This window comes from Berghia stephanieae, chromosome 7 (genome assembly GCF_034508935.2).
Source record: "Berghia stephanieae isolate SIO BIC M18660-M18661 chromosome 7, UCSD_Bste_1.3, whole genome shotgun sequence".
NCBI classification, from domain to species: Eukaryota; Metazoa; Mollusca; class Gastropoda; order Nudibranchia; family Aeolidiidae; genus Berghia; species Berghia stephanieae.
The window spans coordinates 9077813-9101957 of NC_088366.1; the positions used below are offsets into that span (position 1 = coordinate 9077813).

The window sequence follows — 24145 nt, forward strand, 5'->3', positions numbered from 1 at the left end:
CTTGGAATAGACCCTAGAGACAAATTTCTGCTATGGGATGAATAAAGGGGATTCTTTTTTTTAAAATGACTTAAAAGTGTTAGACGTGCCATGAAACTCTTAACATTTTTTATTTGTTTTTTCAAAATGAGGTTTTATATAACGTAATATTCACTTAGTGTTCAAAGCACATTAGAATCAATCTTAAACCAACACCAACACTAAACATGAGTGGCTATGTGGTCTTGTGGTATGACACTAACTTTCGGATCGGAAGATCCTGGGTTCGGCGCATATTTGAGTCCTTGGAAAAAACTTTTTACTCACATTCTCTCACCGTACTCGGGTGTAAAATGAGTACCTGGCCATCAACAGCATTGTCTCTGCACTGTGCAGCCAGGGGCAGAATCTGTTCTACTGGCCAATGGTCACACAGTGCAGCCGGTCTTGAAAGGCAAAATTAATAATGTAATCCAATCCTACTTTCTACAAAAGTACTATATATAAACTGAACCGATGGTATCATTTCTTTCATCAGAACATTCAATTGGCCCTAGGGGGAGGGGGTGTTATTTTAAAAAAGATCTTGCACCAAAGTCGAATGTCGCTTTGACTTAGCTTGTCATCCTCAAGCTGCATCGATCAAGTGTCAGCCAGTTTGTGACGGAAATGCGAATATAACCTCAGCGCGTTGAAAGAGTGGTCTATGTGGTCTAGTGGTATGACACTCGCTTTCGGATCGGAAGGTCCTGTGTTCAAGCCTCGCTCGCCGCATAGTTGCATCCTTGGAGAAGGCTCTTTACTCACATTCTCTCACCGTACTCAGGTGTAAAATGAGTACCTGGCCGTTAACAGCGTTGTCTCTGTCCCAAAAATTTGTAATATCACCCGGCAGGCTTCATGTCTCGTCCTACATGTTATGTGTTGCTGTTGGCCAGGGACCCCTTGTAAAGTGCTTTGAGCACGTTTAGTGGATATTGCGCTATATAAAAGCTCAAGTGAAAGTGGAAGAGTTAATCCCTACCTGGTTGACCGTGATGATGGATTCCTCGTAATGAAAACCCTGTCCTTTGAGGAGTTTGACCAGTTCTTCCTTGAGTTCGACTGCCAGTCCCTTAGCCAGAAGACCACTTTGCATCTCTTTGGAGTCCGGGCAAACCCCCATGTGTTTGTAGATGACCGGTGCAAGCTCCATATCTGTTATACTTTCTAGTCTGATGTTGTTGTCGAAGGAGGAAAAAAAATAAAATAAATAAAGTAAACAACATAAAAAAAACTAAGAAACAGTGCAAGATGGCAGCCCCTGTTCCCAAAGTTGCCACTTTCACATATAGTGTAAATGTTACTGCTCGAAGCTCGAAGAAATAAATAATAACGTGAAGTTGAATGTAACCACATTTCATCTCATTCATTTGTGGTGTTTCAATCATCCTGTTTTGTTGATAAAGGGGAAACCCAAAACGTTCATTTGTTCTGTTTTTGTAAATAAATTGAAGCTTACATTCAACTTCACGTTATTATTCACTTTCACATATATGGACATAATCATAAAAAAAAGGATTTGACAAAAAAAAAAAAAAAAGGATTTGAAAAAAAAAAAAACAACAACATCCAGCTTATTTCATTTTCAATATTATTTGTAACATTTTCATGGACCATTGCTTTATAAAGAGCTAACTGTTTTTTTAAAAATGTTGTTGGAGTCTATAAATTTGTTCTGAAAGTTTCAGACTAGTAGATTGAAGATTTTATTTTTTTCAGAATTTCACTTTGCCGTTTTATTCTGCACGCAATATCTTTAGTGTTAAAGAAAAAATTATTGACGATTTGGTATTCGACACCTTCATACATGCTTGTAATAATTGGCATGTTGTTAAATGTAGTTGTATCTCGGCTTTGTTATGGATTTTTAAAATTTAAAAACATCATCAATGTGTTACAGAATATGTTTTATGTTTGTTTTTAAGGGTTTTACGGCGCTTGCAACACATTAAGGTCATATCAGCGCCAGTAAAAAGGAAGAAAATGGGATAGTAAAAAGTTCTAGAATTACAATTAAAGCACCCAAGAAAAGGTAGGACAAAGGGGAATTGGTTCAAATAGGGAACAGATGTAGATTCCAAGAGCACACCGTCAAAGTACTTAGTCTGAGATCACCTAAAAGTGTCATCCAGACACAGGCAAAGGTCCCCACTAAGAGGATACACTCAAATGTTTACAAATAAAATATATATAATACATAATACAGTGCATAACAGAGAGATGATTTACAAGGGAAAAAAATTTCATCTCCCAAAACTAACTATACATTTGACTGTTTCCCTCCCAGCCAGGGTATCCGGCCAGGGCCAGGTTAAAACCAAGTAATCTCATTCCAAGACAAAGACAAAAAGCATGTTGGAAAACAGACATAGGGGGATAGAAGACAAAGTATATACCTCCCTGCCCACTATGAGAGGTCAGGAACCCCACCCAGTGTTACAGAATAGAGAGCATTGTCTTAAAGTGTCACCTAGTATGCTGTGCATTTAGCTAAAAAGCTCACAACATCCACCAGCAGGATATAACATACCAACATACAAAACTATGTGTAACCTTAAACGTTTATTGACTGATTGATATAATTTTGTGAGAACTATTCATAAAAAATGGCTGTCTAAAAACAATAAAAAAAAGAGCTGAGTGACGTCAATTTCATTCCTTTTATTATCAAGATAACATATTGAACATGATTTGAAGTCGGCACGAGTGTCATTATCACAGTTACCCACCCATGTAGTCCATCAGAGCCATAAGGCCTATAGAGTCAAGAGTTTATCCCAGTTTCTATAGCGTTAGATGGACAATAGCAATTAGTCGCTACTCTTTGGATAGGATGCTAGTCTATCGCAAGTACTTTCCACCAGATCTAACAAACCCAGTTACCCAACCACAGTTGAATGGGCAGGGGGGATCAGAAAAAAAAAATTGTTTTTAATCCTGACTTGATCTGAGATTAATCTATATTCCTTTGCATGTGAAGCGAATGCTGACCGGCTGAAGAATTAAAACCCTCCACATCCATATTACACGTGCAGCTATGTGGTCTCGTGGTATGACACTCGCTTTCGGATTGGAGGGTCCTGGGGTCGAGCCTCACTCAGCGCATAGTTGAGTCCTTGGAAAAGGCTTTTCACTCACATTCTCTCACCATACTCAGGTGTAAAATGAGAACCTGGTCGTTAACATCGTTGTTTATGTCTGAAAAAAAAATTGTAGTATCACCTAACAGGCATCGTGTCTCGTTCTTTATGTTACATGTTGCTGTTGGTCAGGGACCCTTTTGTAAAGTTAATTGAGCACGTTTAGTGGATATTGTGCTATATAAAAGCTCAATTTTTAAAATATTTTTTTTTACCTTTCCGTGATTATTCCCAACCATTTGATGTACTTGTCCTGGCAACAAACAAGCGTGCCGTGCAGGTCAAAGATGACCACGTCTACATTACTCATGTCGATGGTCTCTATGGGGACGGAGTCCTGTTGCTGGTTGAGGTCATGAGGTTCGATGAGAAGACGTTCGTGAGATGTGTAGGTGTAGCAGTTGACCCAATCGTCATAGGGTAGAATGAGTGGTAGGATGTCTTTGACACTGGGTGAAATAAAGATAAAAATGAATTTGAATGAATAATAATAATAATAATATATAAAAAAACGTTTTGATAAAGCGCATAAAATAAATAAACAAATAGATGAATAAATATATCAAATATATTTTGATAAATATAAATAAATAGAGAACCAAATGAATAACTATATAACATCAAAAAGATTAAAGAAAGAAATAATAAAAGAGAGAATGAAAGAAAGAATCAATGATGGAAAGAAAAAAAACAAAGAAAGAAAGGATGAGAGAAAAAAGGAAAAAAGCTGACCTTTTATTGACAAAAATGCCAGATATGAGATCAGCTTAGCAAGTTTCTCTAAAAATATTCTTTAACAAATTTTGGACTAATTTTTCACTTACTTGTCAATGATATAGTCAGCCTCAGGCAGTAATTCCTCTGTATCCCCAACACCACTCAACACTCCGACAACCCAACCCAGCCGGGCCGACTTGCCCATGCCCACATCGGCCTTGGTGTCCCCCACCATGACGGTCCAATTCGGATCAACCCCTAACTGACCACAGATCTTCCACGCGTTGTGAGGGGACGGTTTTGGGTGCGTCTGAGGGTCGTCACCGCACACTACCATGTCGACGTACTGCGACAGTCCGAGATGACGAAGGGTGTTCTGGGTACCACGCCTGTTGTCTGCCGTACAGATAGCAATCTGGGGGGAGAAATGGATGATGTAACAATAAAATCCCTTGATTCGGAAAACATATACTTCAAATTTGTTCAATTGCATTGCACCCATTCCATGATTATGTTTCAATCTTATTCATAAAACAACAACAACAAAAAAAAGGGGGTGGGGGAATGGGGTGGTGGAATGGGGGGGGGGGGGCTGGCTTAAAAATTACAAGGAATAAAATCCCCAAATCAAATCAAGTTAAGTAATTAAGGAGCAGGCACTGGTGTAAGATAAAGATCTGAACAAGTATGTAAGACAGGTGCCAGACAAAGCAAGTAAGAATAACACAAGAAAGAAAAAAAATCCTCCCAAAAGTCTACCTCGACTGGGGATCGAACCTCAGACTTTCTGATTACCAGTCAGATGTGCTATCATTACACCATGGTGTAATGTAAAAACTTATTTTTTGGAATGGTTTTTTTTTTCTAGTATTTTTCTTTCTTGTTTTGTTTGGCACATTTCATACTTGTTCAGATCTAAATCATAGCAGCCAACTTGTCAAAGAGCTAAATCGGGACACCCTAACACACAATTCTTAATTTATTCGTTATTTTATTTGAGCAGACGATGATCACAGGATATGTATATATATATATTACTTTATTTTGTAAATATGTTAAATAGTTGGATGGTGGAAGGTTTGTGTGTGTGTGTGTGTGTGAGAGAGAGAGAGAGAGAGAGAGAGAGAGAGAGAGAGAGAGAGAGAGAGAGAGAGAGAGAGAGAGAGAAAGATTTGAATAGATTGAAGTTATTGTTATGCGCCTAGAGCTTTATTGTATAGAGGAGTGGGCGCAATGTAAATAAATTTCATTATTATTATTATTGTTATTAATACAGTCATGACACAAAACACCAGGATGTTTGGACTATTATATAATATCATCAAGATTTAGAGCTTTTTTATGTTCCTTGTTTTAATTTACTAGTCAAAAAAAATCAAAATCCTGGGACAGGCAAGGTTCCTTTCCAAACATATCAACAGACCAATCTTTTTATTCTTAAAACTTTTCTCAAATTGCAAAATCGGGCCAGTGCCAATTTCATTAGGACTGTCGGCCACTTTGCTAAATTCAAAATTTTAAAAAAGAAAAGAAAAGAAAAAATAATTTGGAACCTATGGCACAGAGCTCCCTACTTGAAATTTCAGAAATTTGTGGTTTCCAAGGAAAAAACGAAAAGTCGCCATAAAATTAGCTTTACAAATTATAATTTGCCCTCGGCTTGATTTTTTAAAAATGCTCCAAAGTCCTAAATATAGGCAGAGATGCCAACTATAAATTTGGTTCACAGGAATTTCAGAGACCACTCGTAGGAATTTCAATGCCGAAAGAGGAATTTCCGCACATAAGAAAAGTGAATTGGAATGGTATTTGGCATTGTATTTTTCTAAATAGATAACTGATTAGAATTATATTATGCTATATTAACACATTGCCAAATACAATCCCAAAGTTTCCTTATTTTAAATGAAGTAAAGCGCCAAAACCTAATGGTAGTGATTGTAGTACTGGTGATAGTGAGGATGATGTGGTGTTGGTGGTTGTAGTAATAGTGGTAGTGATGATGATGATCTGATAGTGGTTGTTTATAGGTTGTGTGGAATGACACTTTCTTTTTCAGTAAGATTTATCGAGTCAAAGACGCATTTGAAGCTCTGCAGCCAGAGCCAAAAATTTGTAATTCTTCGAACTTTTCGTAGTACCAGGCAGGTTTGTACGGGGGTCCGATCTAAAGCCTGTCTCCAATTGGCTGGAACTCAGATGGAATGCGATTAACACTTAAATCTATTCATCTTGTTTATGACGGACACCAGGAATGGGAACTGACTTTGCAGAAAAATCAGCGAGGTGTACACAGCCCATACATTATTCCCAAATACCATGTTGCGATTATGTAATTAATTTATTCAACAGGGTGTTCATTCCTGAAGGCCCCAACCTATCCCATTCCTTTTCCATCAAAAAATTTTTAAATTTTAAATATCCGCAAATGCAGAAAAATCTGCAAATATCGTTATCCGTGAGACTCTTGTCTAAGGTAAACAGTTAAATCGTCATCCAACACAGAGCATTTAATTGCTTTACAGAAATTGGAATGTATATTCTAAAACCAATCTCACTACGCATAGTCCATTTAATGAAAATAAAAGAAATAAAATACTATAATAAATTTTAAAAAACAAAACAAAACAAAACAAATGAATGAATATATATAAAAAAATAATAATAAAGGACTTTTTAAAAAACATATTTTAAAAAAATGATCACCTTGATGTCGTTGGCCTTCAGTATCTTAAACAAAGTGCCTAGGTCTGGGTGGATGGATTTGACAACGTCTCCCCCCTGCCCCGTGTCGCCTTCCACCCACGATTGTTTCACAGCCTCCTTGGCCGTTTCTTCGTCCACCCCTTCCTCTATCAAAGTCTGCACCAAATGGTCCTGGATCACTGGGGTGGTCATTTCGGCCAACAGGCCTGGGAAGATCCTCTTCGACTGGCTGCAGACGCCGAGGGTTTCGTACAATTTCTGTTCCAAGTTTTTCCCAACCATTTTGGCAATGCTGAAAATGTATGAATAAATAATCTCAGAATTGGTAATCACAGCTTATAGTCCAAAAATAAGAGATACAGAGAGAGAGAGAGAGAGAGAGAGAGAGAGAGAGAGAGAGAGAGAGAGAGAGAGAGAGAGAGAGAGAGAGAGAGAGAGAGAGAGAGAGAGAAGAGAGAGAGAGAAGAAGAGTTTGTGTGTGTGGTGTGAGTATAGAGAGAGAGAGAGAGAGAGAGAGAGAGAGAGAGAGAGAGAGAGAGAGAGAGAGAGAGAGAAAGAGAGAGAGAAAGAGAGAGAGAGAGAGAGGGGGGAGAGATAATTCTGTTCCCAATCTTAAATTTTACGTCAATTGCCATGATCTATATTAAATTTACATGGCCATTGGTCACATTGCAAAATGTGCTCAAAGTGACCAACATAGTGAAAAGTGTTCACAGCTTTTTAAATATCTAACATCACGATTGGTCATTTTATTCAGCTTGACATATGGGCATGTTTATAACTTTTGTAAACAAAGCAGTGTGTTTACATTTGTTAAGAAATATCCACTTGTTGGACAGCAACAAATCGTGTGATTGATGACCTGGTTGGACGAAAACATGAATAAAGATCGCTCCCATTGGGGGGGGGGGGGGGGGGGGGGGTAAATATATATATTTAAGACATTTGTTTCGCTATTTTTTCCCCTTTTATGTGTAGTAGTATGTATGTATGTATGTAAGTGTAGTAGTATAGTAAGTAAGTAGTAGTAAGTAAGTAAGTAAGTAAGTAGTAAGTAAGTAAGTAGTAAGTAAGTAAGTAAGTAAGTAAGTAAGTAAGTAAGTAAGTAAGTAAGTAAGTAAGTAAGTAAGTATAAGTAAGTAAGTAAGTAAGTAAGTAAGTAAGTAAGTAAGTATATTGTAAGTAGTAGTAAGTAAGTAATGTAAGTAGATAGTAAGTAAGTAAGTAAGTAAGTAAGTAGTAGTATAGTAATGTATGTATAGTAATGTAGTATGATGTAGTATGTATGTATGTATAAGTATGTATGTAATGTATAGTATGTAGTAATAGTATGTATGATATTGTATGTATGTATGTATGTATGTATGTATGTATGTATGTATGTATGTATGTATGTATGATGTATGTATGTATGTATGTATTGTATGTATGTATGTATGTATGTATGTATGTATGTATGTATGTGTGTATGTATGTATGTATGTATGTATGTATGTATGTATTATGTATGTATGTATGTCATGGATGTATGTATGTATGTATGCGCAGTATGTCTGTGTGTGTCCAGCTTTACCTTTCCGTGACCTTGACCGCCCACTGTGACCACATGGACTGGAAACAGATAAGAGTTCCATCTTTGTCAAAAATCACCAGGGACGCCTTGTCCTGATCCCGCCTATCCCTGGCAGAGCCACGGGTCTCGAACAGGAAATTCCTTTGTTTGGAAGTGGAAGTGACCTCAGTTGAACACAGCCTTTCCCATCTGTAAGGATTTCCTGGGGAGAAAAAAACTTTAAAAAATGAAATTTTTGACTCCTTGAAAGATGTGGAGTTTACTATAGATAGTATGCGCTTGGCTAAGCTGCTCACAACGTTGCCATCCGGAAGTATAACGGACCAACACACGAAACTATGTGTCACCTTGAACGTTTATAGTCTGGTTAATACAGTATAGTGAGAATTACTCATAAATGCGGGTGGCAAAATTAAATTAACAAAGCCCTGAGTGACGTCAACTTCATACTATTGCGATTACAATTACTTTATTCTACGCAATTCTAGCATATCCACAACCAAAATTGATGACGTAATTTAAAAATCTCTCTTGATACTAGCAAGTAATAATCATCTCATCCGCAAAAAAACAAAAACAAAAAAAAACTATGACGTAATTTGTTTTTTGTTTTGTTTTTAAGGGTTTTACAGCGCTAGCAACACGTTAAGGTCATATCAGCGTCATATGACGTCATTTAAAATCTCTCTCGGTACGATCAACTAATGCTAATCATGCTAATCTATTCTTTTAACAAATAGGATTGGGGATCAACATTGTTCCGTAAAGCCAATGTTAAATTTTTATCATCGAGTACAGAATTACCGGCAAATCTAAAAATACAATACAGTAGTAAAATAAGTATGATAGATGACTGCCTGTTCCTAATAGTCTATATCTATTATCTTCTCCTCAAATATTACGAGTTCTCCACTAGTACTAGTGTAAAAGCAAATAGTAGGAGTGTTTTCTCGGTGAGTGTAGGATAGGAAGGTAGATAATCAGCCTAATAATTAGCCACAGCGCCAACAACGCTGTTGGGTAACAGCGAAAAGGTAAACCGATCTTATGACTCGGACACGGCGGCGTGTGTTTAAGCTGCGCATGCAACACAATGTTTAAGTAATGATGGAAAAATCGTGCGGTTCTCTTAACTGACCTTGACATTCCGACAGCCGAACAGCTGATCCCGAATGGAGCGGAGTCGGAGGCTTTTCTTTACGACGACAGTCACAAGCAGCGACTTATTGTACTATAAAAGTAGACGATGGTCACTAGTCAGACTGGTGTCTAAATTTTACAAAATTTCGAACTCCCGATGTTTAAAAATCATAGTTTATTCGGGGGGGGGGGGGGGGGGGGGGGGGGGGGGGGGGGGGGGGGGGGGGGGGGTGGAAGAGAAGGTAACAAACCAATAAACAAAAATTATCAAGTGTATGAGTGGAAGATTTTGAGCGCACAATTTACTTTATTTTTAATTTATTAATACTAAACATGCAAGTTAGAAATTTCCCGCCTCCCCCCCCCCCCCCCCCCCCCCCCCCCAACTGTCTGACCCAGTCACCGATATCAATTATGATAACATTATGTACCGAGATCATACGCGTTTTGTGGCCGTCTAAGGACGTCTAAGTGGTCAATTCCTCTCCCCATTCATAACACGAGACCTTGAACGCAGTGATAAGACATCATGACCTTGTGTCCACATAATCTGACTCGAGTGTCCACAGATAAGACAGGGCATTACTCTCTACTGCATCATACAATAGATTATAATATTACCACACGCCTGGGCCTCTGTTGTACGCTGTCATGAAACACCTTTTTTTTTAAAAAAAAAAGAGTTAACTTTAACTTCATAGATTATGAAAATGAATATGACCTCAAACATGTCCAAAAAGTCAACAACAAAAAAATATCGCATAATTTCAGGAAGATAAAACGCATAATCAAGAGCCTTCATGCAACACCAATGTGTTCAGATGTTTACCGTATGCTGCCCAGAAATGAACAAGTAATCCTGTTCCGCCTCAGGCCACAAAAGTCTTAAAAAGTATATGTACAGACCATTAACATAGATGATAATGGTACAGACCAGTGACATCTATTATGAAGTCCTAGGTTCAGACGCATGAAACTGGCACAGTCACCGGTCTGCTCATGTGGTGAGGAGGAGGAAGATGGCGAGCATATACTGCAGCGATGCAGAAAATACACAACCCATAGAGAAGAGATATGGCCCTCTGTAACTTCTGTACATTTAAAACTTTTCGGCCCACTAGAAGAACTCAACAAGACGAGTATCTTAATCTTCGAAACGGGACTCCAGATATATAAAGGCATACCAGAAGAAAAGATGTCCAAAACGTCGAAAACCTACGACTTCAAAGAAAAAAATATAATTACACTGGAATACGATTTCCTCGAACTCATTCGAAGTTCCCGAATCGTTTGATATCTGTCCATCCCTTCCTCGTACTAATTTTTACATCGAACACGATTTCCTCAAACCAGAGTTGTCAGATAATATTTCATAAATAATCCAAACCGTTACAAAAAAATTATCCAGATTTCAAACAAAATAATCCAAATTCAAGAAGAAAAAATTGTCTAGCTTATCCAAATATATATAAAAATTTGTTGTTTTTTAAAATAAAAATAGAGTAATGGCATTCTCATCCTGCCTGGGGTCTACATCATCGGCTATGTGTTCTTGTGGTATGACACTCGCTTTCGGATCGGAAGTTCCTCGGTTCGAGCCTCACTCGGCACATAGTTGAGTCGTTGGAAAAGGCTCTTTACTCACATTCTCTCACCGTCCTCAGGTGTAAAATGAGTACCTGGCCGTTAACAGCATTGTCTCTGTCCGAAAAAAAAAATATAATATCGCCTAATAGGCGTCATGTCCCGTCCTACATGTTAAGTGTTGCTGTTGGCCGGGGACCCCTTGTAAAGCGCTTTGAGCACGTTGAGTGGATATTGCCCGAGATAAAAGCTCAATTTAATTAAATTTAATTTATCTAAATCCGTTACTTCGGATATTTGCTTTTGATTTACTGGCGTATACAGTTATGGACTCAACTCGTTGCATCATTCCACTTTTTCATTTTGTTACAACAAAATCTTTCCAACAACAAAACTATGTCACTGTGGAACTCATAATGACCCCCAGTGCACTCAATTGGATTCAGTAGTCTGATGTCACGCCGCCCGGCAACGGCGGCCATCTTGGTTCTAAACAAAGAAAATCATTACTTTTTATTCTTCATGCTGGCTTGAACTTTTCATATGTCTTGTGATCAGAATGTGTAAAAATCAAAACATGATCAAATTTATGGATTTTTTTTTCTCCTCTGGATACACTTTTATGCTCGCCGGAGAAATATTTCATACGGGCGTCCGCCATTGTTCCGATAGTTTAGAGCCAGTGATACTAAGTTACCATGCGTCATTAGGAAGTGACGTTACGACTGTTGAAGAGTATTATATTCCGTTCCTTGTTTTTGTTTTGATGTTGATAACTACAGTCAACATTCATTCAACTACAGCATAGTGGCAAGTCAATGCATATGTTTGCCAGGTCACAATATGACTCATTTTTGCCTCACTCAGGTCTTTATATACTAAAGTTTACCACTGTCATATCTCCAAACAAAACGTAAGACTCGCGCAAGTTTTGGTTTCAGTTCCCATGCTAGGCTAGCGCAACACATTTCCAAGGATTTCTTTGGCTACCGCCAAAACTTTGCAGGTCAGCAAGATAGACGTTCCAACCTCTTATGAGCAGCCAATTATGACAATTCAGTTTAATATATTATAAAAGAGTGCATCAGTAATTGTAATAGATATTGGTTTCTAAAATGTATTTTTTCATGAAAAAAAAATTAATTCTGAATTTTCTTTGCAGGCAATATAATCCAAAAATAATCCAACAATCCAAACTTAAAATGACAATCCAAAAACGTCATAAGCAATCAAAAAAAAAAAAATAAAAAATAAAAAAAAAAAAAAAAAAAAAAGGTGGTTTGGATATTAAAATAACCCAACCTGACAACTCTTGACTCAAACTAATTTCATCCCACCAACGTAAAAATAAAAAAATAATAATCAAATTTTAAAAAGATGATTAAAACTTTTATATGCGCCCGATGATTTCGACCAAAGAGGATTTACTGTGACAGTGACAGTGACAGTTATGGATTGTGTGTAGGCCTAGGCCTATATTCAGAGGAAGCGGAACATTGCAAGTGTGTGTAGTACCATTGTCATCAATTGGATTCAATATTCGTAACGTCACTTCCTTCCTAATGACGCATGGTAACTTAGTAACACTGGCTCTAAACTATCGGAACAATGGCGGATGCCCGTATGAAATATTTCTCCGGGGAGCATAAAAGCGTATCCAGAGGGAAAAAAAAAACAAATCTGATCATGTTTTGACTTTTACACATTCTGAACGCAAGACATATGAAAAGTTCTCGCCAGCTTGAAGAATAAAAAGTAATGATTTTCTTTGTTTAGAACCAAGATGGCCGCCGTTTCCGGGCGGCGTGACATCAGACGAGAGAATCCAATTATTGAGATGTTGATGGTGTGTACCATTTAGATATGTTACTGGTGTGTACCCATCGCCGTTTCGAATAACCCGACACCCTTTTTTTTTCTTTTCTTTTTTTTTTTTTTTTCCTTATCACTTCGTCATTGGTTCCATTGTACTACGGCGGTAAACAAACGTTGGGACGCAGTAGATTTTATAACATTCTTAAATCTACCATGACGAAAATGTTGCTGCTTGAAGCTCGAAGGCAACCCCCCCCCCCCCCCAAAAAAAAAAAAAAAACAAAAAAAAAAAAAACGACGAAGACAGATACTGTGGACGTTTCGGGTTTCCCCTTTATCAACAAAACGGGATGAATGAACACTACAGACGAATGAGATAATGTGATAGTGGCGTTACAAAAAAAACAAAAAAACAAAAAAAAACAAAACAAACTAATCTCGGCGTCACCAGGAATCGACCTCGGTCCCTTTGCGTGGGAAGAGAGCACTCTACCCCCCCCCCCCCAACCACCACCACCATCGACGTGTTATTAATATGAACTCTAAAACTTTTTGTGGCTAACGTGTACAAATCAGGGTTGCCAATTTGGCAGATATTTGGCAGATTTTATTTTCCGATATTATTTATATCATGTATAGGTCTACTCCACGTTTTCCATGGCAATTTTTATGTATTAGTGATTTTTTTAAACTTGGGAAATGAAAAAAAAAATGACATACGCCTTGAGAATTTTTTGTTTAACAAAACTGATGAGTTTTCAAAGGGGGTACCTACTATTAATAAGTACGGTTTGGCAGATTTTTGTGGTATTTGGCAGACTTTTTAAAATCCAGTTGGCAGAATGCCTGAAAATAATCTGGCAACCCTGATACAAATGACATTTTGTCAGGTTTGAGTCGGTCTTCACTGCCATGGCATCCTGACATAACGTGTGCACCATGATATGATATGGTATGATATGATATAAGTCCAGATTTATGTAGGCTTTTACAGCCTTTTATCTGCTCTTGTGCATTCGTATATCGTATATAATTCAAGTCTCTCAAAACTGGGCATACCACATAGTGGAAGGAGGTGTCTGAATTTAACTTTACAAACAGTATTTTTCTGTTTCACAATGAGCATCAAGACGGCACTTGAATGCCTGCAATGAAGGGGCGTCGACAACTGTTGCAGGCAGGCGGTTCCATTTGTCGACTACCCTAACTGAGAAAAAGTTCTGCCTAAGGCTTAGAGAACATCTTTCCTTGGAGAGTTTTTTTTTTTTTGTTTGTTTGTTTGTTGCTTTAGGTCTCTTCCAACACAATTGAGGTTATATGAGAGACCGCTGAAACAAACAAAAAACAAGCAATCTAACAAAAATAGTACAAATGTAAATCAAAATCATAACCTAACGATATCATAAGCTAAATTATAAATAACCAAGAACAAACAGGCAGAAGATTTACAGAGAAAAAAATATCCCCTGTCAAAAATACAATCACAAACCAAAGAAGCAGGATAGGCTAGTAAAGAGAAGAAGAAACGACATCACTATCGGATCGTACACCCATGCGAACATTATAGGTATATGATTCAAGGGTGATGCTACCATCCAACCACCCGCCTTGGAGAGTTTGAATCTGTGTCCTCAATCGACACAACCTCAATTGAAACCGTAACCGTAACCGTTACACAAGCAAGTCATTCAGTCATCCGATAGACGGGATAGATAAGACTTCGAGAATTTATACAATATTATATAATTCCAAGAATAATACAATCGAATGAATTTAGTTCCTAATAGGCCGTAGAGTCCACAAAGCCGTAGTTTATCTAACCCGGCTTGTTTAGCATGAAGCGGATATAAATAACAGCAACAACAACAACAACAATAATAATAATAATAATAATAATAAATAATAATAATAATAATAATAAATAATAATAATAATAATAATAATAATAATATAATAATAATAATAATACATACATACATACATACATACAACAACAACAACAACAACTACTACTACTACTACTACTCCTACTCCTCCTACTACTACTAAAAATTATAATAATAAATAATAATAATAAATAAATAAACTGCCTTTATTCATCTCTAAGGGGAATTTTTTTCTTCATCATCTATTCCAAGGGAAGATAGGAATAACCTAGGCGTCAGCCGCAGTGCAGCGAAGCAAAGTGAGCTAAGGCTGGGTGACTTGCTCAAGACCACACAGCGCGACGGGTAGTCGAACTCGGTATCTTTCGGGTACGAAGCAAAGACCGTACCGCTGAGCCACGCTGTCCTATAGACAGTATGCGTTTGGCTAAGAAGCTCATAACCTTGCCATCCGGAAGTATAACGGACCAACACACAAAACTGTGGGTATCCATGAACGTTTATAGTCAGGTTAATACAGTTCAGTGAGCATTACTCATAAACGCGGATGGCAAAAAACAATAACAAAGACTTGAGTGACGTCATCTTCGAACTATCTATACATGGGGGGGGGGGGGGGATCTATTCCACAAAGCCATAATGTTCCATAGAACTGTTCTGGCACATGCTGTATAATTGAATCAAATTGACCATAAACTATCTCAGAAAAGATGATTTGGAGTAGCAGTTGTGTTTGAAAAAAAAAAAAAATGAGCTTTTATATAGCGCAATATCCACTAAATGTGCTCAAACAGCTATACAAGGGGTCCCTAGCCAACAGTAACATTTAACCTATAGGACGGGACATGACGCCTGTCAGGCGATATTACAATTTTTCGGACAGAGACAACATTGTTAACGGCCAGATGCTCACTTTATACACGAGTACGGTGAGAGAATTTGAGTAAAAAGTCTTTTCCAAGGACTCCACCATGCGCCGAGCGAGGCTCGAACCCTGGACCTTCTGATCCGAAAGCGAGTTTCATACTACTAGACCACATAGCCACATAGTTGTGTTCGGAAGAAATGCAATTAATTTTTTTAATAGCTAAATAATAACGAAAGATTCAAACAAGAAAAAAAAATATCTTTTTTAAAATATGACTTATGAGTGATATAGATAGTATACGCTTGGCAAAGAAGCTCATAACATTGCCATCCGGAAGTATAACGGACCAACACACAAAACTGTGTGTATCCATGAACGTTTATAGTCGGGTTAATATAGTTCAGTGAGCATTACTCATAAACACGGATGGCAAAAAACAATAACAAAGGCCAGAGTGACGTCATCTTCGAACTATCTATATTTCGTTACAGTAACTCGTTTTTCAGGAAAAGTAAACTTATTAGTGATATTTCGTAACAGTTAAGTCATTTTTCACAAAGGAAATTAAATCGTGAGTTCAATAGTTCAGCCAATGGGATCATTTGTTTCCTTGAGCTCTACTAACAACTCACTTGGATTAATCTATAGATAGCACGCGCTTGGCTAAGAAGCTCACAACATTGCCATCCGGAAGCATAACGGACCAACAAACAAAACTATGTGTAACCATGAACTTTTACAGTCTAGTTAATACAGTTTAGTGAGAGTTACTCATAAACGTGGATGGCAAAAAAAATTAAAAAAAAAAAATTAAATTAAATTAAAAAACAAAAAACAAAACAAAAAAGAACAAAAAAAACCAAAACACAACAACAACAACAACAACAACAAAAAAAAACTAATAACAACGAACCGGATGACGTCATCTTCATTCTATCGACAGATAGTGTGCGCTTGGCTAAAAAAAACAACTCACAACATTGCCATCCGGAAATATGCCGAACCAAGACACAAAACTATGGTATAACCTTGACAAACATAATATGTTCTAAATAGGGCGCCCCTCATCCCAGAACAATGGCTTTGAATGAAAGTGGGTACATGGAGACCTATCTTTTGACCCTTACTCTTAACTCACTCAATCCTAACACCGACTATATCCGTAGTTCACCCGGGTTACTTTTACCCCATGCCTATTTATTATTACATTTTTCTGAGACAAATTATAGGCGTAGTATCAAAGTTAACGTTTTTAGATTTTACATGTTAATGATAGTTGAATATAACTATCTATGTACATGCTCATTTTTAATACATTTTGTCCGATTTTGAAAAGTAGCAAAAATCTCTAGGATTGAGTGAGTGAATCAATATTTCTCAATGGTGGTGACTAGTGCCGCGCTGAAGACCGGTCTGGACCGCGGTCCGACGGTCTTTTAGCTGTGAACCGAAGACCGGTCCCAGAGGGGAAGACCGGCGCCGGTCCTCACTTCTTATCACCTTTCAACTAGTGCGGGGCGGTCCTTGCAAGGACCACGGTCCTACGGTCTCGCGCCATAGCCTACTACTTCCCCAGCGATTCGTTGCTTCGGTTGCCTATCTTCCACCAATCACCACCCATCCCACTTAATTAATCGCACCCACCCCCCTTTGCCATACACTAAACGACACAGACGACCATACAGGCAGACGACCACCAACCTCCACTCCGCAAACCGCCCTTTCGTGTGTGAGATGGGGGAACAGGAGGCGCACGCCTTGGACGATTCCATTATACGGGGTAAATTTCAAAATTTACTACACCATAATGATCGCAATGACAATGATCTATGGTGAAGGCATGACCCCTCTTCTCTAATGGGTTATTGTTTGAAATGTATGTGTCTACAAAAGATGTGTGTGTTTGTGTGTGTGTGTGTGTGTGTGTGTGGTGTGTGTCGAACCTAGCAAGTAGCAAATCCGATTTTTTGTTTTCTTTTGTCCATCTCTTGTCACCACTCCTTTCTATCGCAGTGTTGTCATTTAAAATAATACAATAATATTAAAATTTCGTTTGGTGTTTTTACTAATCAAATAATATGAGTTTTATTAGTTTCTTCCTTCCAAAAAACCCAGTTATAACGTCTGAATTTTAAAAAAGTCCAATAGAATATTTGGGGACCCCGATAGCTCAGTTGATAGAGCGCTCTCTTTATACGCAAAGGGCCAGAGATCGATCCCGGGTGCAGTCGATTTTTTTCTGAATCCCTGTCTACTCAGCAATGAATGGGTAGCTGAGTTTGTTAGATCTGGTGAAAAGTCACCATCGACCCCTCTTATCACCTCATCCACCCCCTCTTATTATAACTTCACGTCTCTCTCTTACTCTTCAATGCTCGCTGCCCTCTAATGTGTGTGTGTGTGGGGGGGGGGGGGAGGGGGGGGGGGTAGGAGTTGCGTGTGTGTATCAACGCCACGAACAACTCGATCAACGCCTTGGGCGATGCCATTATCTCCGTTAATGGGGATAAATTTCAAATTTTATTAAATTATCGAAGTAACAATGAAGTACGGTGAGCAAATAAAGAAGGCATCACCCCTCTTCTCTAATTAGGTTACAATTTGAAATGAGTGTGACTACTCCATGTGTTTTACTCCTGTAGGCCACGGTTTTCATCGTGTAGCGGTCTTTAACGGTTCAAGAATGAACGATCCCACGCTCTCAAAGGTCAAACCGGTTCGAATTTCCAACAGTCTCTCAGGAATGTTCAATGTCGAAAAGGACCGGTCCTAGGACCGGTCCTTGCGGTCTTCATTTCCCAAGGACCGTAGGACCGTGGTCCTTAAGCTTGCCAAGGACCGCCCCGCACTAGTGGTGACTTGGGTGTGGGTCTTACCGGTAGTATAAACTGCACGAGCAAGTAAAGAAGTGGAGAAAACTATCAAAGTCATCTAACAAACCTCCCACCGGCATACATGAGAGAGAGAGAGAGAGAGAGAGAGAGAGAGAGAGAGAGAGAGAGAGAGAGAGAGAGAGAGAGAGATTGATAGAGAAAGAAAGTGTGTGTGTCTGTGAGTGTGGGGGAGAGGGAGAGAGAGAGAGAGAGAGAGAGAGAGAGAGAGAGAGAGAGAGAGAGAGAGAGAGAAGATAGAGAAAGAAAGAGTGTGTGTGTGTCTGTGAGCGTGTGGGGGAGAGAGAGAGAGAGAGAGAGAGAGAGAGAGAGAGAGAGAGAGAGAGAGAGAGAGAGAGAGAGAGAGAGAGTGAAATATAAGACATAATACACACAATGAATTGCTGAAACACGGAGCACGCAATTCAAGTGATCGAAGAAAGCCACACCTCAAAGAAAACGAACTGTAAGTATTCTCTATCAAATAAGATCAAATCTTCGATTGCGTAATATCTAGAGCAGTACTGCAACGTAACCCTCTCCTTACCACACAAAGGAAAAATCGTCACATTCGTTACGAAAAGACCAACACTTTTCTTGTTCTAATTTCATTTCGGTCTTGTCATTGCTATAGATAGTTCGAAGATGACGTCACTCAGGTCTTTGTTATTGTTTTTTGCCATCCGCGTTTATGAGTAATGCTCACTGAACTGTATTAATCAGACTATAAACGTTCATGGATACACACAGTTTTGTGTGTTGGTCCGTTTTACTTCCGGATGGCAATGTTATGAGCTTCTTAGCCAAGCGCATACTATCTATAGAATCTCGACACTGTGTTGCATGCAGATCTCATTTTTCTGAACAACAAAAAAAAAAAAGCATATGGATTGTATGCGCTTGGCTAAGAAGCCCATAACATTGCCATCCGGAAGTATAACGGAACAACACACAAAACTGTGTGTATCCATGAACGTTTATAGTCAGGTTAATACAGTTCAGTGAGCATTACTCATAAACGCGGATGGCAACAAACATTAACAAAGACCTGAGTGACGTCATCTTCGAACTATCTATATTCCTTACTATTCTGTCTGAAAAATCTATGTTAGTGTTGAATGAGTATGAAGTTTCTGGTCACATGCTGGAAATAGCTGGTACGGAGAGAGTTAAGGCAAAATCGTCCCAATACAAGTTATGGAGGGGGGAAAAAAACTCTATTCAGTGAAAATAAACACGCCCCTGGCTGTGTAGATCGCAATAGGTATGTATTCATGTCAACTCATCAAATAATTAATGTGCGTATACAGTAATGTCCTTTTAACAAAGAGGACACACACACACACACACACACACACACACACACCAATGAATCCCCTCCCCACCCAAAAATACAACAACCCAAAATACCCTTTAAAAACCCAAACAAACAAACAAATCATAAAACAAAAACAAAACAAAACAAAACAGAAACGAAAAAAAAAAGCAAACAACCCAACAATAACAACAACAGAAACATACTAAATAATAAACAAACGAACAAACACACAAAAAAAAAACACACAAAAAAAAAACACACAAAAAAAAAAAAAACGCGTAATCCAGCATAATTTTATGATTAAAATTGAACACTGTTCATATAGTCTTGACATTGTATTGAAGCTCTGCGTTTATTCAACAACAACAACAACAACAAAAATCATAACATCCATAGGTCGGATACAACGTACTGACATACAACACGACGTGGAACCTTCAAAGTTTGTTTATAGATAGCATGCGCTTGGCTAAGAAGCTCATAACATTGCCATCCGGAAGTATAACGGACCAACACACAAAACATGTATCCGTTTATAGTCGGGTTAATACAGTTCAGTGAGCATTACTCATAAACGCGGATGGCAAAAAAAAAAAAACAATAACAAAGACCTGAGTGACGTCATCTTCGAACTATCTATAGTCTGATTGATATAATTTAGTGAGAACTACACATACAAATGGCTGGCTAAAAACAGTCACAAAGAGATGAGAGACATAGTTTCGTTCTTCTATCAATAAATACTTTTTCAGTACTAGGAAAACAGCGGCTATCAAAAATACGAAATGTTAGAAGATTTTCAAATTTTTCGTACCGGAACATGGCCGACTCGAGTACTATCGATAGTTCGAAGATGACGTCAATCAGGTCTTTGTTATTGTTTTTTGCCATCCGCGTTTGTGAGTAATTCTCACTAAAATGTATTAACCAGATTATAAACGTTCGTGGTTACCCACAGTTTTGTGTGTTGTTCCATTATACTTCCGGATGGCAATGTTGTGAACTTATTAGTCAAGTGCATACTATCTATAGAAGGGCTATGTGCCGGAACCATTTTTACGCCAATAGATTCGTAACTTTCGTGTCATAGTTGGCATCCCTGGTATTCATTGGTGTCAAAAAGTCAAAACATGATCAGATTTATTATGTTTTTTTTTTTTTTTCTCTGGATACGCTTTTATGATCGTGGGAGAAATATTTCATAAGGTCGTCCGCCATTTCTCCGATAGTTTATAGCCAGTTATTAAGTAACCATGCGTCATTACGAGGGAAGTGACGTTACGACTGTTGAAGCGTATTAGTAATTAGGGAGCTGATCACCGTTTTGTTTTTGTACAATTGCGCATAATTAACTATTTCCTAAAGAAAAGGTAATCACACTGCTTTGTTTATTGAAACTGTGGGGTGGGGGCCACTTAGAAATTGTGGCCCCCACTTCCACCATCTGGTATAATGACGGGCCGAAATAATTATGAAGAAAAATTAATCCAAAGTCAAAAATTCGAAATGTTAGAAGATTTTCTAATTTTTCGTACTGGCACCATTCTAACGCCAAAAGATTCGTAATTTTCGTGTCCCAGTTGGCATCCCTAGTTCTCATTGGTGAACTTAATACTTAAACTATGATGTTCAGCTCAACATTAATAATTTGAGTTTTAAAAATGTTTTGTTTTTAATGGTTTCACGGCACTTGCAACACATGTAGGTTATATCAGCGCCAGTAAAAAGGAAGAAAATGGGATAGGAGAAAGTTCTAGAATTACAATTAAAGCACCCAAGAGAAAGTAAGACAAGGGAATGGGAACAAATAGGGATCAAATGTAGATTCCAAGAACATACCACCAATGTACTTAGCTTGAGATCACCTATAAGTCTCATCCGGACACAAGCACAAAATCCAACAAAGAGGAATACACTCAAATGCTTACATTATACATTAAAAATAACAAATATAATAATACATAACAGAGAGATGATTTACAAAGAAAAAAATATCATCTCCAAAACAGTAACTATCATTTGACCGTTTCCCTCCCAGCCCGGACTCCGGCCAGGGCCAGGACAAAACCAAGTTATCTCATTCCAAGACAAAGACAGAAGGCATGTTGGAAAATAGATATAGGGGGATAGAAGACACAGTATGGACCCCCTGCCCACTATGGGAGGTCAGGATCCCCACCCAGGAGTTTTAAAAAGGAATGTCACTGATGACAGACATATAATACATTTCAAATGTCCATGTTTTAATCAATTCGACCTTGAACTTCCATAGCATTCCGACATCTCAAAAAGGGATAAACCTAAAAATAGGTCTCCACGTGCCCGCCACCTTGAGGCTGCAAACAGAAGACATTCGACAATTTTCACTTGATAAACCCTTTTGCGCCTCTCCAACAAAGAACGTGCACGCACATAATACTTTAATTTATCTATTGTGCTCAATCACAGCTGCTACTACATTTGCTTTTGTTCAACAGAGCTAATCAATGCACATTTAACGCACCCACAACAAACTCAGCGCCTGGGGCGGAGACATTGTTAACTTATAGCCTGACACTAAGACTCATATTTTGACGTCAATTTTAGGTTTGTAGACCGCCTTGTGAGCTGTCTTTAGTAGTGCTCAGGGAAACAAGTGATCCCATTGGTTGAACTATTGAATTCAACTCACATTGTTTTCTTTTGTGGTCAAAGACGTGTCTTTAGACGTCATTTGTTGGTCAGTGCGTAGCCATCGCTTTGTTATAGCCTGACACTGAAATCCAAAAGGACTGGCAGTTTAACGTCATTATTTGTTGTTTTTTTTTTTTGCACCGTCTAGTGAGTTGTTGTTAGTAGAGCTCATGGAAACAAGTTATTTCATAGGTTGAACTGATTGAATACAACTCACGATCTGTTTTCTTTTGAGGCATTTTGGCGGCATTTTTTGGTCAGTGTCAGGCCATAACTTTACGAAGGCCAGTGTCAGGCCAAGAGTTTACGAGGCCCACGCCTGGGGCCACAAGATATCTTATAACAACAAAGCTGTAGTAAACATCCACAGACCAAACGTTGATAACGAGGCATTTTCTTAATCCTCTCACGTAGGACAATCAAGTTAATCTGCGTCCAGCATTTCTTTCATCCAATTGGATTCAATAGTCTGATGTCACATCGACCAGCAACGGCGGCCATCGTGGTTCTAAACAAAGAAAATCGACACTTTTTATTCTTCATGCTGGCTAGAACTTTTCATATGTCTTGTGATCAGTATATGTAAGTCAAAACATGATCAGATTGATAATGTTTTTCTTCCCTCTGGATACGCTTTTATGCTCCTCGGAGAAATATTTCATAGGGGCGTCCGCCATTACTCCGATAGTTTATAGCCAGTTACTAAGTAACCATGCGTCATTACGAGGGAAGTGACGTTAAGACTGTTGAAGCGTATTAGGGAGCTGATCACTGATCACGTGGTTTGTTGTTGTACAACAATTGCACATAATTAGCTATTTTCGAAAGAAAAGGTTATCACACTGATTTGTTCATTGAAATTGTGGGGTGGGGGCCACTTAGAAATTGTGGCCCCCACTTCCACCATCTTATACAATGACGGGCCGAAATAATTATGAAGAAAAGTTAATCCAAAGTCAAAACGATGCCCCCCCCCCCCCCCCCCCCCCCCCCCCCCCCCCCCCACCTTCCAAAAAAAAAAAAAAAATGACGAGGTTTTCACCATTTTTTCCTCCTCAGTATAACAAAAGTTTCAAAAAGTTTCCTCCTCAATATAACGAATCAAGAAGTTTAAGTCTCATTTTCCCCCCGATATAAATTAACATCTAACGTCCTGAATGTGAGTAACAAATTGACCATTGTTTAAAACTGTCCACAAATCTGCTACTAATAAATAAAGCGATGGTTTGTTATCCCAGAACTCAGGGCATGGAAACTACGCATTACTTTAATGAGCTCATTCTCCCTCTGTATATAACATCGTGTGTACAGCATAACCATTTTGAAAATTATTCAACACACAAATTAAGCTACAAGTAGCTACTGTAGATGGTTACGACAACTACTACTACTACCACTACTACCACTCCTCCTCCTCCCCCTACTACTACTACTACTACCACTACTACCACTCCTCCTCCTCCTCCTCCCCCTACTACTACTACTATTTACTACTACTACTACTACTACTACTATACTACCCTACTCACTACTTTACTACATACTACTACTCTACTACTACCACTCCTCCTCCTCCCCCCTACTACTACTACTACTTCTACTACTACCACTCCTCCTCCTCCCCCTACTACTACTACTACTACTACTACTACTACTACTACTACTACTACTACTACTACTACTACTACTACTACCACTCCTCCTCCTCCCCCTACTACTACTACTACTACTACTTCTACTACTACCACTACTACTACGACTACTACTACTACTTCTACTACTACTACTACTACTACTACTACTACTACTACTACTACTACTACTACTACTACTA

General features: G+C 38.5%; 1 protein-coding gene across 6 annotated transcripts in view; it reads right to left on the reverse strand.

The window, feature by feature from the left end:
* LOC144976653 (uncharacterized) overlaps positions 1-24145 on the reverse strand; it is a 50746-nt gene that overhangs the window by 4186 nt on the left and 22415 nt on the right. For 3 of the 6 annotated variants that reach the window (XM_078920963.1, XM_078920962.1, XM_078920965.1), the window contains exons 3-7: positions 8158-8359; positions 6585-6876; positions 3986-4293; positions 3377-3610; positions 1004-1193 (exon numbers count right to left, since the gene is read on the reverse strand). In XM_078920963.1, the coding sequence (XP_078777089.1) occupies positions 1004-1193; positions 3377-3610; positions 3986-4293; positions 6585-6876; positions 8158-8359 (1226 nt within the window). Of the gene's footprint in view, positions 1-1003; positions 1194-3376; positions 3611-3985; positions 4294-6584; positions 6877-8157; positions 8449-24145 lie in introns of all 6 variants that reach the window. The other 3 variants (XM_078920967.1, XM_078920966.1, XM_078920968.1) reach the window with 1 other exon arrangement.